The following is an 18,668-nucleotide window of genomic DNA, read 5'->3' as shown; positions in this document are numbered from 1 at the left end:
TGAGGAGCAGGCAGAGCCAAAGCTCCCAGATGTCTGATCAGATCCTAGAGAATGTCACAGAGTAYGTTGAGGCAAGAAATGCCATATGTGTGTGGCATTTTTTAATCTGGATCTGTATCTCTTTTGTGCAAGCAACAATTCTTTCTTTGCAGAAAGCGCTGCAAAGTCTGTAAGTGTTTTAACTATCAAGCATTCTTCATGAGCTAAGCTGTGGCCCAGAGTGCCCACAAGCTTGAACTCTGGAGAAGGTATGTGATGGTGTGGTCAGTGGCACTCATGTGGTGGTTGGAAGTCAGTGGTCGCTCCTAGAAGTCTGGGCTCTAAAGTTCCATCTGTACTGGAAGTTGTACATTAGAAATCTGCAGGTGCCAAGAATAGCCTGCTCTTGGGACTGCCTCAAACAAATAAAACCTTGTCACCTATCCTGATGAACTGCTGAAGAGGGAATTCTGCTACAGCTGTGACATCTTCTGCATTTACATTCACTTTTTGGTCTGCTTTCTGTGAAACATGAGTTGCACAGTTATATAGTAATAACGTATGTGCCATTAGTCACCCTGATGTGCTAGTTTTACTGCTTTTCTGGTTAAAGCCAAACTTCTGACTTTAATGGGAGTTGCCAGCATTCACTGACTGCTGGGACCATCTCTGTCATGTGGGTGTCATGTAGAATGAGGCAGAGTGTAAGGTCCTGCTGCAGCAGCTGGGTTGGTATGGGTGCACATGTTCCCCTGCAGAGTTCCCTTCAGGGCTTTCCACACAGGCATCTGCCCGCACGGATTCAGGACTTCTAATTCCTAAAATAGAAATAACTATATGCAAAAGCCTTGATTGTGTTTTCTGTAGTTTAATGTTGTCATTTTGATAGCAAAATGACTGTCAAATGTTTATGTCAAACATATGGTTTTTATAAGCACTATCTATTGAGCTGTATAGGCACCGCTAAGATTTTACTAATTTGTCAGCTGCCATTCTGCCTCTTTATATTGCATGTGTAATGATGTAACCCATTCTATCCCCACATGCAGTCTGTACAACATGTTATAGAGGCTAGAATTCTAAAGAATGTATTCAGAAAGAAAAAAAATTCAAGACTTAGCTGTAGTTGTAGTGTATTTAGCCAGCCCTAAGCAGAGCATTTACAATGCCTGAATACACACTGATGTGGTATGTGTATTGAGGTTTGATTAAGCCAGATATGAAAATTAAAACTTGGCTTCATATTCAAGAGAGCATCTCACGCAGTGTGATACTATGACATCAAGTTTTCTGTTTACCCCTAAGGCTGGTGCTGCAATGACTTAGGGGTTTGATAGTRTCTATTTTAAGCTGTTGAGCAGCAGGCTAATAGCTGCACAGCATGATCCAAAGACAGCAGAAAGCAGGGAAATCAGATGTGAATATATTCCCCAGAGGTCTCCTGCTAAGATGGAGCTAACTAACCAAAGCTTTAGGGCTCAGATCTAGTCTTTCATGCAGAGGATGGCCTGATTATCAGCTCTTCTTGCTTTATCGTACTCTTTGGATTACAGATACTATTACAAATCATGAATTCCGATATAATATGCATTCTAATGTAACTGTTATATTGAGAGTAAGATTGCTTTTAAAGAGTTTTATTCCAAGATCAGTTCCTATGGTCATGTTGGTAGTTTAAAAAAAATGTAAGTGTCTATGGGTCTTCTGTGCTTACTTTATCTTAATTGTCCAAAAGCCAYAGATTTACAGTTTATTTCATCATTACAAAGACTGACCTGACCTAAGGAAGGGAATAAGAATAYTGGCAAAGCTGTAGCCCGCTTGCTGTTAACACCAATGCATGTTATCATGTCACACAACAGGAGCTGTCTTTGCTGCTGGGCAGTCCCTTCATTACTACCACAGCTGCAGCGTTAGATGCCACAGGGTACAGAGGGCAAGGGAAACCTACCATCCTTCTTATCTCAGTTGCTGTTGGTGACACATCTGGTCTATAAAAAACAACTGCTAATCCTTTTTTTCTCTCTGTGCCAGGAAGCTACATTCACACACGTTTTCAATAGTAAAACGTGAACAGGGGAGCTGGTACCTGTTGCCTGACGTTTGGCTTTGTATTCCGTGGAGATGTGTGGCAGTTTGGGGCGCAGCGGTAAAAGGGAGAACATTCTTGCAATTCCCCAGAAACGCCTAGTGAGAACATCTGTACGTTTTCTCAAATACTAAAGTGGCAGTCTTTAGTGGCATAAGGCTGTACATGTGGTTTCAGCGAGTAGGAGGAATACCGGCTCACACAGTTACTGATAAATAGAAAATAACATTAGAGAATCTTAACTATTGTCCTGCCTGCATACCTCTGCTTTGTATACAGGTAAGAGAGAAAAAGTTAAAATGGTGGAGCGTATGTTACATGAGTCAAGTTCTGAAGCTAGTTTAATCCAAAATAGAGAAACATTATCCTGGTCGTTCACAGCCCTGGTACTTAAGGACTTATAATTTATTCCAAGAACCTAAACAAGCACAAAGGCTGAACCACAAATCTTTGTCACTGACCTTAAAGCCTTGGCCTACAGTGCCCCTTAGCAGTTTGGGAAGAAGTCATAGAACATCCTAGAACATTCCACTGGCCCTACTCAATAGCACAGTCCACATCTTGCTAAAATCAGAATCAGTTTGCCTCAAACATAATAAACTGTTGCCTTAAGAGCTTTTAGAGCTTAAAGAGAAGTTGTATTTACAGATTTTACCATCTTCAGGGAATCTGAAAATTTCTGCATGGAATTCAGACTTTTGGTAAAGTCAAAGACAGGTAAGAGCTCAAAGAGCCTCTAAGGCCGCACTGTAAGCTAACTCTTTTTCCCTAGAGAGGAAAGAACAATCCTCTCCTGACTCAATATGGGCAGTAAATAAAAATTACCTCATACAAAGGCATGCAGATGCTATCAATCCATTCCAGCTGCAGCCTGGGTAGTTCATCTTTCCTGTTCCGATCAAAAATGGCCTGAATTGAGAAGGGAACAAAACTGTCATGCTTTATTACACCAGAATATTTTACAGACACATCATCCAGCACTTTAGAGCTATGATCAAATTCTCACAAACAGAACACTTTGTAAACCATAATCAATCTTTGCAGAAGTGTTCTTACTGCTTCGTCTAGCATGAAAAATAAACTGTTTATTTTCAATCCTGTTTTGAAATTTGTAGGCTGAATGTATTTAAATTTCATAATTCTGAAATGTAAAGTAGATACCTTTGAGTAGAAATTTCCTTTTTTTTTTTTTTGCACAGGGTTTTCCATATCAGCAAAATGAATAGTGAAGGATCTGGGCTAGCTCCCTCCCTCACAATTACAGACCCTTTTTGCAGAACCAGCCATGTCTGTGAAACCAAAAGGTGGGGAATCAACAGACCAATCTTGGGAGTAGTTACCAGTTTGTTTCTCTGCAGGAACAAACTCAGCTTAATTCATTGCCTGATGGGCACTCCTGAGAAGAGAATTACAGAGGCCAAAGTTGATGTTTCACAGGGCAGTGCAGCCACTCTTAAAGGAGATGGAAAAAAAAAAGTCATGAAGAGTGTGAACGTGAGTTTCCTCCATAATCTTAGATTACTTGGGTCCATCAGCTTTCCTTCTACAGAATCTTAGTCTTCCTTTACTGGCTCACCCACACCACTTGCCTAATGTCTCTTTTTACTGTGAATATGCTAAGTTTTTACCCTTCCTGTGTTTTCCTATGGTAAGTTTGTTCTTATTCTGGGCCTATCTCCATTAGGTTTGATAACTTACTTTTCTCAAACATCTCTATCTTCCAGAAATTCAATTACATTACGTTGAATGTCTGGTTGAATTCATATCGTTGTAGCCTGCTGTATAGGTATCCCAGTGTATTAAAATAAGACATAGAGATAAGATTCAATGACTAAATCATCTTAAAAAGAGAATCTGGGGTAGGAATTTGGAAAATTCTATGTTTCATCATGAAACTATTTGAAAACTCCTGTACTTTTCAGACCTTTTAAGCACAGTGTGAGAAAAAAAATCCTCCAGTTATCAGAAAAAATATCACATTATTTTACTGACAACTCTCTTCTCTATCTTAGCTAACTACAAGCAATAGCTATTTACGTGACTTTGTCATAGGGGTATGTCACAAAATACATCAGCAACTGATCTTGTTTAAAAATTCCTCCTTATTAATATGGTGAAATTCCGCACATGATTTTGATCCTTAGATGTCAGATGAAAGAACTGATAAATTTTGTTTTTAATTACTGGTCTAATCTCCAATGTAAAACACTTCACATGTCACTTAACTGGATTCTTGGAAATTGAAGGGCCAAACAGGGAGAAAAAAATCCTCCATTTATATTGCTTCAAAGCATGCCAAACATAGGCCCCAAATGATTGTATTCCTTGGTGTAAACTGAAGAGCCCAAAGGAGGAGTGAGAGGGCTCCTTTGATGGAGAAAGTGCTTAAGATACAATACAATAGCAATAAGTTCTTCTTCCCCACATATCTAGGCTGTTGGATGCAGATTTTCAAAAGATGTGGGGAACCCGGCAGAAAGCTCTGGCTTTGGTCTTTCTCTGCACTTCTRCCAAGTCCACAGTATGACTAAAATGTAAGCTGTAATAGCACACTTCAAATAATTCTCAAGACTTCTAGACCTGGGCCATTTGCATTGGAAATCACTGCTACTTGAAGACAGTAACATTAATGTACATGTTGAAAAAAATTACTTGTATGTTTTATTAGCACGAGGAACACACTTTTTAACTTTTATCTACATGGTAGGAAAGGCACACATTATGGGGAAAGGAAATTGCAGTTACTCAGGGCTAGAACTGGTCCCAGAATTGTTAGTGCTGTGACTGATTGATTATTGTGCTACTGGATTTTAGCTACTCTTTTACTGAGAAGATGTATGCATGGAACAACTACATAGAAATCCATTAATTTCCCAAGCTATGATAGTGTACGAGTGGAAAGCCATTTATTGTAATTGAGTCTTGTTTACTTCAAACTGATTAACTTTTTTGACTTCATTATATCTCCACAGGGAGTATGCTCATGTGCAAATACTACCAACGTGAGAACCAGTCTGAACCAATGGGACATATTTTTAGAAGCATAAACATATTTGTCAATGGCTTGTAAGTTAAATTCTTTAGAAAACTTTCTAGTTTCCTCTCTCCTGTTTTATCCAGATAATGGTTTGCCAACATTTTGAGGTGTATAATCTGGATAAGGCTTTCTCTTCAAATCATTCACTGAAAACCTTCACAAAAGTCTTCTTCCTCTTAGTTTTTGTTTGACACTTTATACTCATCTGCCTATCCTTCACTTAACACCAGAGTGTTATATTTAGTTGCATATCTGCAAAAATGCCTTTTCAGCATTTGATATATTAAATAACACAAATAGCAGATGGCTGCAGCATAAAGTAAACCTGAAATTTTTTATTTCTTTAACTGTCTGGTGATTTTTTGTTTGAATGTTGTACATTAGAAATAATACTTGTTGCTTTAGAAAACTGACAGGCAAAACAGCTTTGGGAATAGGTATAGAAGATGGAGAGAAGGGCTTAATGCAATTATAATTGAGTTGACTGGAGAACTCTGTATCTGGCTGTAAATGCACCTCCTTGTTGGACAGAGCTTTTATTTATTCCAAGATATTTCTCTCCATAGAAAATAYAGTTTGTTTTCCTGAATAAATGCAGTATTTTTTTATACTATCCAAGTAGGTAGCTATTTCAAAAGTGATAAAAACTTACTGAAGGAGTGAGTTTGAGTTCAGATCTTTCTCTGTCTCCTTGTTCAAAGAACTCACTGGTTACCAGTTCAGCGGCCTAAAACATAAATCATGATAAAGATTAGAGTTCTTGTTACATAATTTTTAGGGTCACGAGTTGTCACTCAGGCCATGACTTTAGCCTATGCTTAACTATAAACAGGTTAATAGCCCCGCTTACATTACTGATGTTTGTAAACCTTTCAGAACTGAGCATACAGTGGATATAGATAGCCATACCCACCTACAAGCATGTTTTTGTCATCTGTTGATATAGAACTTGGGGAATTACATTGCAGTGTGGAGGTAATGCTCATTGCAGTTCCTTGTAACTTATTCAAATATTAAGAAAGGAATGGAGAAGTATAGTTTCTTGTTGGCATATATAATTATCTCTGTACAAATGCTTTGTAAGGTGTGCAAGAGCTCTCTGGGTATTTACAGGCTGTTACCTTATTGAACAACTTCTCTTGTTAAGGAAAATTAAGTAGCCTCTGTTGCCAGATTTAACATGAGATCATGAAAGGTTTTTTTCCACCATGCTTTACTTTTTTTCTGTGACAGTCATCACTATAGGACCTGAACATCTGAACATAAACTCAGATTATGATTATCATATTGGATTAAACAAAAGTACTGGAGGGATGGAAGGTGGCATGTGTCTTTCTGATTTTTGTGAATGAAGATATTATTCTATTCAGTAGAGGTTTATGCTTCTTGGAGGAATGAGATTTAAAAACAATAGTTGTAGAAACAACAGGAGTTTCAAGAAGTCACCCAGTGAGCAATCCTGACATAGTAGCCTAAACAAGTTATACTATTTCCCATATATGGGGCCTTAGAAGGTATGTGCATGTGACATATAAGATGCAACAAAAGAAAACTTATCCACTGAAGGTGGCATCTACTGTATTTCCTGTCATGCCTGCTTATTGTTTTCAAGTGCACTGATGGAAAATGATTTCATAATACCATGGCACAACAGGGTTCTCTCATAAAATCTCAACATTTCTTGGTTCAGCAATTACCTGGTAGTTAACATTCACAAATTCTAAGCTTGCTACAATTGAAATAGGGAGTCTCAAAATAAATTAGAAGTAGGTGAAGTGATGTTATAAAATACTCTTAAATCTTCAGCCAGGCTTCCACACAGTTTGGAACTTTATAATGTATGAAATCCCAGCACACTAAAAAATTCTGGATCAATACTCCAGATGGATGAATAATATAACAACTTAGCAGCAATTAAGGGTTTGCCAAGTGTGTTCTATAAAATAATCAAGATATATTCTCACCCCTGTCTCACTGCTCTTCTCATCCTGTTCTCCTTGTGTCTCTTTCCCTCTTCTTTTGTCTATTTCTATCTTGTTTTCTGAAAGTTTGCCTTTGTAAATTTATCTTTATTCCATTTGATTCATATATTTCAATTTCTTTCTCTCTCACTTCTCATGTTCTTTTCCTTTAGACACAGTTGAGGTCCAAATATTATTCCTGCATTCTCTCTATGGACTTTTTGGCTTCTCTGCTAAACCAGATAATGCTTCAATCAGTCCCAGACTGGACTTTTCAACATGAAGTAAACTTGTACATGAGGCTGCGGAGGAATTTTCAGCAAACTTTGAAACTGGTAAGTGTAAAAAACAGTTTGCCAGAGGCTTCAGCACTGACTTAGCACCATAGCACAAAGATTCACACCATGGAAAGCAAATTCTTCCTAACATTTTGGCTGTCAAAGAAAACTGAGGGGCTAATTGGGTTAAAGAGAAAAATAGGAGGAATTCCATATACCACAGCTGTGGTTAGGTGGTACTGGAAAGACTTGTGCCTCTTTTTCCCACTGTAGGATAACAACATCCTGCCTAATTTCTGTGAGAAGTAATCATATTCTGGCTGAGTAGAATAACAGCCTTAGAAGGTCTATTCTCACAGTCTGCTTATAAAAGCAAAATATATTCATTTGATAAAACTGCAAGCTGAGCTGAAGCCCTTASCACATGAATGCTTTTTGCCCGAGTTAATGTGCGTGTACTACTGCAAAAGCGTGCAAGTCCTTTTCAGCTTCTACCACCTTCCTTGACTTTCTCCAGAAACTCTGGTTACACTAGTCTTGTCTAGCTTCTCTTCTTCACCCCCCCCCTTTTTTTTAAACAATTACTTTGCCATTAAGCCAGTCAAATTCCTGACAGCTTCTTACCTACACTGAACTGCACTGGTGTATTTTCTATTTGCTTGTTGATGCTGTATAGTCCTCCAAAACCCCAGTTCCCAACATAGCCTGCCTTCTGCCTATTTGTTCTGGACCTGAAGACAGGACAGAGTATTATTAGCATAGGAAAGAAGAAATATTAAAGATGGATGTTGAGTAACGAAAGATGCCTGAAAGTGGGAAAATCATACAGTAATGGACAAGACTCTTGGAATGAGCCTTGGTCTCGCAAGCCAACAGCTTGCTTTCTCGCATTTTAGTTGCTTGCTGTAGCAAATGCTACAAGACCTGAGTATTATGTATACTCGGGGCCTAATCAGCAGCAAAAGCCAGAGTTTTTGCTCACTTCTAAATACAGGATGCTAAATAAGGCTCTGTACTGCACTTGCAGTGTTCCCATCACTGTTAAGCTAATTAGCACATTTCTCTTATAAAAACCAAAGATTTGATGTTAATCAAGGTCTGCAGATCATCTGCTGGTGTTTTTGCTTTAGGGAAGATTCTGCCACTGCCATGTACACTACAAAGAAAAGCTTTGGGACAAACCAAGCAAGCAAAACTACATATGCCGAACACTTTTTTTTTTTTTTTTTTAATCTATCCATTTTTAAATACAGATTTAAAGGGTTTGTAAGAGGGGAAGAAGCTATAAAACTAGATCTCTTCAGGTGCCTACATACTGCTCCAGCAGCATGTGCAAATGAACAGATTATGCAATAAACCATTTCTTGCAGAAACCCCCTGGTATTTTTTTTTAACAGCATTAATACTGCTGTAAATTGATTCCAGTTTTGGTCCCTTGTAAGACAGGGCCCTGGGAATATTGTCCCACCAGTCCCGCCTCTTCCCAGCCCTGCTATTAATCATGACTTGCCTGTCTTGAAATCTCCCACGGTTTGGTCACAGCTCCAAGGTCACAGGCTGTCATTAGCATTGATCTGAAAAACAGAAATGAACAATACAAGCTGAATCAACCTTTGTTGGATTTCTAAACAACTCTGTTCTGGATGCATAAATAAATAATACATATATAAAATGTCAGTCCTGGCACCTCCTTTTCCTCCAGGAAAGAATGACATGTTTGAAATCTCAGCCATCAGTGTTGCTTTTACATCACAATTGTGCCTAGGAAGCCTAATCTACTGCAGGTCATCAGAAGACAAATTTGGTACTGTGCTCTGCTCACTAGAAAAGAAATGGTATTGCAAGAGAGTATTTGCTAATTTTGCAGTGCTCCTAATACTATTTATATTAATTTAGATTATATAACTGAAAAGCATGTGCTTCACATAATATAAGTAAGGGTATTTAGTTRTATAATAATACCTGAAAACTGGATTAATTTATTTGCCTATTTGTAAGTGACTGCTGTAGCAAGAGAACCTATAATCATAAGAGGCATCCCAGACACTGTTTAAGCAGTTTCTACTGCTCATCTGCAATAAAAAATTAAGATTTATTATATGAGCTATACTGTTCCACTGTAGTTTAATACCTGGCTACAACCATGTTTTATATGCATTAGAAGAAAGAAACCATTCAGCTGTAGAAAGCGTTTATGTACAGCACATGATGCAGATAAAAGTCTGAGAAAGTTTAAATGAAGAACAAGGGCACTGAAAATGAAGCATCAAATATATTGCCCAAATCTGAAATTACGGATGGGTGAAATGATATGGAAAATAGAAAATGGCCAATATTTCAGTCAAAAGACCAAAAAGAAACACAATTTTAATGAAATTTCAGATAAATTGAGACATTAGCAGACATGCATACGCAAATGCATACATTTTAGTGTCTCAAAAGTGGGGTATACCCAAACCACCCACAATGTCTGAGGTTTCTTACAGTGTGCATGTCCAGATCATTCTTGAGGGCTAGAAGAGTACAGAGTACAGTGTAAATGTACAGTGTATCTGTAAATTCTCAGATACAGACTAGGAGAGAGAAACTTGGGCAATGAAAGTAAACAGTTGAGGAAGGAAAGAGAAATGGGCAGGCAAGAAGGGTCCTCGAGTCCTGAGGCAGAATATTGGTGCTTTCTGGAGAAAGAATGGAAGGGCTGAGAGGTAACTGGTGAGGCTGAAAGGAAGAAAACATGGCAGAGAAAGTGAAGGCAGAAACAGGAATGGAAAAGGTGAGGTCATACTGATTCCTTTCATGCTCATTTCTGGTTTCAAAATGTTTAGAAATCACCTGCTTATTCTAAAATGAGCTACCTTTTCTTGTTACAGCAGTCTTCTCTCCCTGACATACGAAATCCTTCAAACAAATACAGCTACACCGTGAAATAACCAGAAAGCAAGAAATAATGGTGCTCACCGAAATACTTCTCGATGGTCTTTTATATTCCAGTCATAACCACCTTTACTGACAAGTTCAAAAAACTCAGTTCTCTTCCTGCAGCAAAACAGATCATCAGAGAAGGCAGCAGACACTTCCAGGGTAGCGCAGCAGCAGAAACACTGTTCTCTTGACAACACGAAATCCTCACACCCCATGTGTTATTATTAAAGATGTTACACTGACAGTCCATTTAAGCAAAACATGCTAATTTCCAACCACATTCTATAAATGTCTGTCATCAACATCAGAGCTGCCTGGTAGAAGAGATACTGTATTTACGGTCTCCAAAGATAAGGAAATAAAGTATACCAAAATGTTCAGTCTTCCATGGAAGCATGAAATAGTTGACTGCAGCAGGACAGACAAGACAGTAGCAATGCCCCTGGAATATGCCCACTTGTCTTTACTTGTCCTTGCAAAATGCTTTTTTATTTTTTTTCCTTTTTTTTTTTTTTTTTTTTAGAAAACCGCTACATACTGAAGGGTTTTTCAGAGAGATCTAAATACTGCTGTTTCCAACATATGGAAGAGAACACTGAGACACAGGAGTTGCAGATGTCACAGTGAGTTAGTAACTATCATCAACTAGAAACTAGGTCACTCTGTTTGCTCGCATACTTTGTCTTCTGTAAGATCTTACCTACTTTTTCAAAGTCTGATAAAATATGAGTTACAACATGTTAACACTTGTTTGGAGCCTTTAAATATCAAAATTTGGACTTAACATAATTTTCTGTGGCAACACACTGTAAAATTGGGTAATTCTTTCATTCTGAAGTCATGGTACTTTGGGGCAGTTCATATATTACTGGATGCAAAGCGAGCAACAATTTTTAAGTTGAAAGCTCAGGAAAGTGACATTTTAGACACTTCAAACATTTAAATTTGGATTATAGAGATCCATAAACAGTAACAGAAAATGTAGGTGCGTCTCAAGGCTTTATGTTAAGATAAACATTTTTAAATAAGAATTTGCTTCGAAATCTACAGAAATGGATGGAGAAACAGCAGTCTTAACTCTATAAGGAATTTCCAGGAAAGAAAAGGGTCGATCTAATGAAAGTAGCCAYGTATAAGGGAACAATTTAGTATTTCCTATAGGCTGCTTCTGTATTATCTATTATCTATGTATTATCTACAAGCATCATTTAAAGTTATCTACTAAAATCAAGTATATTTTCCACATCTGATCTTTCACTGAAAGTCATCTTTTTATTTATTTGGAGAAAAGCAGTACCCTGAGGAGGTCACACAGGTCTTGCTGTGCCTGGAGTTTGATTGCTGTCCTAGCTGCATTAGTTTTAGGCATTCTRAGAATACAAATATGAAAATTTTCTTCTCTACAAAAACAGATACTAAACTGAAAATCAAGCCTGAGTAGCAAGGTATTTGCATGGTAACATCTGTTCACATAGGGTGTCTCTTATAGGTGTAGATCATCATTTCTGGGAAACGATTTTCATTCATGTTTGGAAGTACAGTAGTGTAACAGTGTCCTGATTAATGACTCGTAACAAAAAGAGAARAAAAGATAACTTATTTGCAGACTTCTAAGTAAAGAGGCTTCATTTGCTAAAAGATTTCTGATTCATGTGGCGCGTAAAAATCAGTTTTGCAAGCCAGGGAAGAATCATCCTGAAATTCAGCTGATGTCCCTTTTTGGAGATTATTTTGCTGCATTAAAGACTAAAAAAACCACTCAATCTTGTAGTTTTTCAATGAAAGGAAGGCAGGAGAGAAAGCTCTATCACCTTTCAGTCTGTACTGGGTTTCCTTCTGAGATACTGCCACTAGCCCTAAGAGGGAGCTTCCTGCTCTTCCAAGAGCTGCAGAAGATGCCTCCCATAGAGAGGGATCCCTCACAACCAGTTGCACAAAACAATTCTGCAGCTCTTGTTATTTGTGTTTAGACAAGAGAATCCATACTGAAATCACACTGTAGTTCTTGTATTTCATGTAAAGCTGTTAACAATTTCAATTGTCGTATTACTCCTAAAAACTACAAGCAATCTTAGCGGACAGTTTCAGAAAGAGTATTTTGAAAGAATGTTATTTTTCCTGCTTCAGATTTTTATGGTAAATTGTAAGTAGGATTTCATAAACTACTTTTAGAAGTCATTCACAACAACACTATTGATTAAAAACATTCTTATTAAARCTTCTGTGAGAATAGACTTACAGGTAGTAAAGACCATCAGTGTCTCAATTATTGCGTGTATTGTTAGGAAAGAGTCCTTGACACTAATCAAATACTGAGAAMAATCAACACAGCTCACATTGCACCATCGCTGTTATTACCCAGCTGAAGACACACTGTTAATATAGACAGATGAACAGAATACAAAGTAGAGACTTTGCCTAAAGTTTTCTGGAAACTTTCTGGAAACCATCAGTACTCAGGATGGAGAAAATCTGTATTTCCTCTCATAAAAGTTAAGAAACCATTACTAAATGCTGTAGTGTCACAATGTAGCATTGGACAAGATACAATGCTAATGAAAATCAAGCCATTTCTTACAGCACAAAAATTCCTAAGGATGAAATGCTATCAAGTCTGGGAAGGTAGTACACAAAACTGCACACACTGCACTTCTCTCAGCAAATCAGTCACATACACGTGCTAGAGAACGTGATTCCAAAAGTGTAATGTCACCACAACACTTCAGCTCCTCCAACTGCAGGCACATTTGCATGTGTTCTCTCTGTGAATATTTTGAAATTATTAACAGTATTAGGGAAAAAAAAAGCACCAATTTGAAGATTACTTGGAGACTTGATATGCAAACAAGTAAAGTGAGGAAAACTTTGAGAAATATCCTATCATACTTCTACAGAGACACCCTCATCTGATGCAGACTGGCATAGTTTGTCTTCAAAGCAGCAGCATGTACTTTCACTACCTCAGCATCTGGCTCTGTAATTAAATATAGTATGTTTTTTAGCATAGGTCTGTGTACCACTGTAGATTTGAAGCTCAGAAATGGTGGAAAAAATTATAAAACACCCTTGATTTTCTGAACAAGGAAATTATCACAGGAAATTAAGCCTAATAAAGGAAACTGGAGAAATTATCACAGAAGGGACAGAGGAATTACAGGGCTGCGCTGTAGCTGATTCCTGGGATTGTCTTGAAGTATCAGCCTATGACTTCACTTGCCTTTTGTTGATACAAACATGCTATGCTTTAAAGCAAAACTTATTTGGACACTTGAGATATTTCTATTAGCCTAAGATATATTAAGTATTACACTAAATCTCTTCAACCACAGCTGAACACTAATTTCTCATATTATGTATCCTTATTGGGATTTAATAGGTCATTAGAGAATGTTCTTCGAATTTTCATTTGTCAAATACAAAAAATGCCAATACTTACTCAAAATACAGAGTGAGGTCTGTTGCCAATATCGATTGCTTTAGAAGCTGCATAAGGTCACTGTAGTCCTTAGAGGACAAGTTAGCAAAGATGTTGTGACCCTATAATGAAAGAGATAAAGGAGGTAAAGGGCTAGCAATCAATATAGGTTTTTAAAAGGTTTTCTAACTCTTTAGTCTACTACTTCCCTGTAACAGAGGCTTTTTCCTGATTCATGGCAAAACTATGACAGTAATGTTAATACTACTGAGATTACATTGGGGTGGAAGAGTTGACCATTGTAATCAAGCACCTGGGATGTTTTTCTAAACTCTGCTGAAATTATAGCCTCTTGAGAAAAGATTTACTCTTTGATCTGACACGGCACAGATTCAGTTTATGGACAAAAACTATAGATACATCTCAATCTTTCCTCTTATTAAATCTTTTTGGGAGCAGTGCAGTGCAGCTTTTGAGTTGTGCTCCTAATAGATTTATCTGTGCTGCTGCTTACAGGCACACAAACTGCTTGTAGAGCAGTCAAAGACACTAAATCAGTTTTTCATTCAAAACAGTATCTTTGCTCACTCTGACTATTATGAGGCTGTCTTACAGGGTATACAAGCCTTTACTATACAGCCTGAAGAACAGCAGTCTCATGCAGTTTGATGGCCCTTTGTAGGCCCAATACATGACTTTTTAAAGAATCGTGGATTAAGGTCTTGGATGATGTTCCATAACCAGAATGAAAGAGAACAAATTATTTAATAYTGATATTTTGGAGCAGGAAGGTGCTTTTGTAACTGAACTTCTGAAAGGTAAGAGGAACACAGACCCTATAATTTCTCCATYAAATCCTGCAGAAAACAAACTTTAAGTAGCAAAAATTAATGGAGAATTTTAGCTGTAACATCAGTCATATGTGACTAAATCACATAAATAAAATACTGCACTTACACAAACTGATAGGTGTTGCATTTCATTAATAAGTATCGGATAAAAATCCCACTGGGATTAATTTTTTGGTCTAGAAATAAGAAGCTGGAGAAGATGATGCCTGATGATCAAAAAGGAGGACTGGCATTTCAGGGAAGTAGTATTTTGTATCTAGGAAGGAAGCTGGAACATATTTCAGAAAAAAAAAAAAAAAAGATTTTACAGCTGGTAAGGGTTAGGAAAAATATCTATTCTGAGACGTTCATCTAATTACGCCCATCTTGAGCCTGTCCCCAGAAAGATATCCTGCTATGGTGAATATTTCAAGAACCAGAGAATTCACCACTTCCCAGGAAAGCTTGTTCCAGTGGTTGAAGTCTCACTGGTTTGGGGGTGGGGTGGGGAGGAAGCTCCTTTTTCCTTATTTTGAATTCACCTTTTGAATTCATTTAAATTTGCTTAACTTTCACCATTAGCTTCTTGTTATATCTTCCTCTGCTATTATAAAGGGCCACTTAATTCCCATTATTGGCATATAAGATAGCCTAAGCTATATGGATAGAGTTGATTATTTAAAATGTTGACTATTTGAGATGTTAAGGCTTTCATATCTTTGTTTCTTTCATTTCACAGCTACATTTTTACCATAATATCAAGAACCTGAATAGTAGAGCCATAGTCAGTATCCTATGACTGATCTCTGCAACACTGAACACAGAGGTAAAGTCATCACCTTGTTCCCATTTGTCTGTGATTWTAGGACACTCCTAAATGCTCTTTGAAAGTTACTGCAGAGCAGCATATAGCCTCCAATTGTGTAAATACAAACAATACTTTTGCTTTCTATATACTGAGCACCTTTTGTAATAAGCTTTCTGTATAATTAACAAAATGTAATCATTGTTTTGTAATGARCATGGTCCATCCTTCTACTTTCCCCACTTACTATGTCTTTTAGCTAGTGCATGCTGCATGCCATTACTCAAAAGATACTCTAAGCAAGAACTGTATCTTTATATATATCTGCAAAGCAGCTAGTGTACTTTGGACAGTACAGTATCAATGAGAGTAATTATGAAAACGTCATTTAACAAAATAATACAAAACCATTATGAAAATATGAATTACAAAAGAACTGTCAAAATATTAACTTTGTCCAGTAAAGCATGATTGCGATATACTGAACGCTCCACCTGTGGCAAAGGTAAGAGCTCCTCTACCTATCGTTCCACTAAGCAGGATATATGTAAGAAAACTGAGTAAAAGCAGGCCACACGATTAGGGTATGTTCTCCTTGCCGCTAGCTGATTGAGACAGATATAACCTCTGGGCTATATGAACAGCATTTGTAGTTGTTTAATTTTGTGCTAGTTGTGACCTTTGTGGTAACCAATAAATAATTCCTCAAGGAGAGGGCATTAAAAAGGTACTGTGTGTGGTATTTCCTTTCCCTGGCTGAAAGTGCCCAACAGCTTACAGCGAGATTAATAGTAATGCTTTTGTACCTCACTCTGGAGAATCATGACAGCATGATTGAAATGGTGGTGCTCCAAGGTAGCAGAGGTGCCATAGAGCTGAGCTAAGGCTGATCCGCTCCTGAAACAGAATGCAGGGAGTCAAACACTGCTCGGCTGCTTATGCAGCAGATTTCAGAGACAATGTAGTCATGAAAGCAGACAGTCACGCTCTCTGTTCCGGTAACCTTACTAGAGAGAGCTGGCAAATTCAAAATACCCACTTAAAGCTAGAAACTAGGCATTTATGTTCCAGATCTTGCTAAGTATCATCAGCAAACTAAAGATTATTCTGGAAAAACATGAAATTTTGGGATGGAACTTTCAAAAATGCCCCAGGGATTCTGCAGCAGAGGTGCAGCAATTTGCAGTGAAGACCAACTGAAACCTTTGTAGGGCAGGGGCAATCTCTTCTTTTGCTGCTTTCTATTCTCAATTCCTAGTACAAAAAAAAATGCTGCAAATGCAGCTGAGTTCCTGTCTTTACAGTCCATAGAACTAGGCAGTTAAAAATACTGCAGTAAACAAACAAAACAAAAGTAAATATAAAAGGAAAGTTTAACATCTCCTTAGAACAAATTTGCTAATCACATTTATCTTCTCAAACAAAGTAGCTTCAAAATGCATAGAACAGATGGATTTTCCAAGTTTAAAGGACAAAAAAAATACAAAATGTAATCATGAAATTGAGACTTGTTGGGAAGTACAGGGAGTAGGATTGAATTGTCAGGGCAATTAATGTTTCACCAATACTTCACTTCTRGGACCCAACCTAGAGCAACGAGATGGGCTTTCTTTCCAAAGAAATGAGTATTAGAGATTATGGTAGAGGCAACAGAAAGAGTCTCCTAGGACCATATACTACAAAATCACAACATACTGATACTTAATTATCAGGGGCAGCTATATTAGAGAGAGTTGATCAGGAAACCTAGAAGACGCAGTATTAAGGAATGTAACAGAGCCATTTCAGACAACTGTGATACTGCTGTGATATACCACTGGGACTTTCATCATACAAAACAGCAGTATCGAACTCTGAAGATAAAACAGGAAAACATGATGCTTAATTTTGTAAGTCAGGTTAGAGGAATAAATCACAGCTGCTGTTCTAAAAGCTACAGCTTCTGTTTTCAGGGTTATTTTATACACGTGATAATGTCTGTCTTTTGTATATGTTTTTAGCAATTTCTTTATAGGGTTGTTCTGAGTACTTTGTACACTGTTGTCAAACAACAGGGATAAACCTCTCCCTTTAATTCATCCATCCCTCTGCCCAAGAAATTTTGCTGTGTAAAGAAGTGGTTAACTTAATAAGGGGCTAAAACTGTGGAGATGCAAATCTTATATCTCATTTTTGTAAGTCAGGAACATAAACATCARTCAGTTGAGCTTTGTATTTGCCTTATCTTTTCTGATTCTCTTCGAGACTCAATTGCAAAGAGGTATCTAGCAGTGCTTGGTAACCTTTATGCCAGGAACTGTCTTTTGAACACTGCAATTGATTTTCCTGGCTATGATGACTGAAGATCCAGATAGTGTTGTCATTTCATTGAGACTCTACAGCAACACCAATAGCTGAGGACATGGCAGCCTAGAGAACACCGGAAACATCAGTTTGAGTGATGTTCAGGCAGGCAACTAACCCTTAGTATATGCACGCATTTCAAGTTGCAGCAAACAGGGTCGTCTTTTGCACATAAAATTGTAGGACAGAGCATGCTAACACAGTATCACCCTGAATTTCAAATACCTTTGGACAACCATTTGACTACTTCCTCCCCAGACTAGAGGATTAGCAGCAATACAGAACAGACGAAGCTGCAAACACACCCTGGGATCTGTGGGACAACAGAGCTGCAAGGTCTCCCTCCAGGTCTCCTAAGATAACCTTGAAATTCAACGAAATAACATAGGCTATAGAGTAGAAATCTGTGCAACTGACAGCTCCGTTTCAGAGCTGAGCCAGGATGTTGTCAAAGGATATTTCTTGCTGCCTTCCAAACAGAATTGGGACACAATTAGACCTTGGTCCAGGGAGCTTCCTTACCTTCCAGTAAGGAATACCACCAAACTTGGGGGGGGGGAGGAAGTGCAAGTCGGCTGCAAGAGTAAGAATCTGACTGCAAAACCAGCATCATATTCTGGTGGGTACTGACCATTTCACTGGGTGGCCAACCCCCGCCCTGTGCTCCAAGGCAGGTCTCCAAACAGGCTGTGTATACTTGAGCATATGGAACAGGCCATGGAAGAGGCATTTATGCAAACCAGTGGCACTAGATGCATGACTTTATTTTTACCTATTTTCTTCTTAATAGCTTAACAAGATTTTGTTTAAGTTTTGACATTACAGCCAGCAAGAGCAACTCAGGTAGTTTCAGTTACCTGTGTCTAATATTAGAATTCATACCTGAGCCTGAAAGGAACATCAGGCTTTGCTATTTCTGCATGTGGTCTCAGTGCATTGGGGTAACCCCATTCACAGCCTGACACAAAGGACAAGTCAGCAATTACTCCAAAAAATAGATAATCCTAAA

At 37.9% G+C, this 18,668-nt stretch overlaps 1 protein-coding gene and 1 long non-coding RNA gene across 9 annotated transcripts in view; one reads left to right on the top strand and one right to left on the bottom strand.

Annotated features, from left to right (window-relative positions):
* Positions 1–18,668, bottom strand: part of PDE11A (phosphodiesterase 11A) — a 136,311-nt gene that overhangs the window by 11,333 nt on the left and 106,310 nt on the right. The window contains exons 14-19 of the mRNA XM_085322249.1: positions 16,123–16,213; positions 13,703–13,803; positions 10,303–10,380; positions 8,855–8,918; positions 5,758–5,832; positions 2,894–2,977 (exon numbers count right to left, since the gene is read on the bottom strand). Of these exons, the coding sequence (XP_085178375.1) occupies positions 2,894–2,977; positions 5,758–5,832; positions 8,855–8,918; positions 10,303–10,380; positions 13,703–13,803; positions 16,123–16,213 (493 nt within the window). The remainder of the gene's footprint in view (positions 1–2,893; positions 2,978–5,757; positions 5,833–8,854; positions 8,919–10,302; positions 10,381–13,702; positions 13,804–16,122; positions 16,214–18,668) is intronic.
* The window catches only part of LOC146600553 (uncharacterized), a 71,435-nt gene that overhangs the window by 16,420 nt on the left and 36,347 nt on the right, over positions 1–18,668 (top strand). For all 8 annotated transcript variants that reach the window (XR_014897924.1, XR_014897925.1, XR_014897926.1 and 5 more), the window contains 4 exons: positions 5,041–5,134; positions 7,240–7,401; positions 10,790–10,889; positions 15,251–15,337. This is a non-coding gene — a long non-coding RNA (uncharacterized LOC146600553). The remainder of the gene's footprint in view (positions 1–5,040; positions 5,135–7,239; positions 7,402–10,789; positions 10,890–15,250; positions 15,338–18,668) is intronic.

This window comes from Rhea americana, unplaced genomic scaffold, assembly GCF_003343005.1.
Source record: "Rhea americana isolate MKP2758 unplaced genomic scaffold, rheAme1 scaffold_12, whole genome shotgun sequence".
NCBI lineage: Eukaryota > Metazoa > Chordata > Aves > Rheiformes > Rheidae > Rhea > Rhea americana.
Note: the sequence above shows the minus strand (reverse complement) of the source record. Positions and strands in the feature narration are given on the sequence as shown.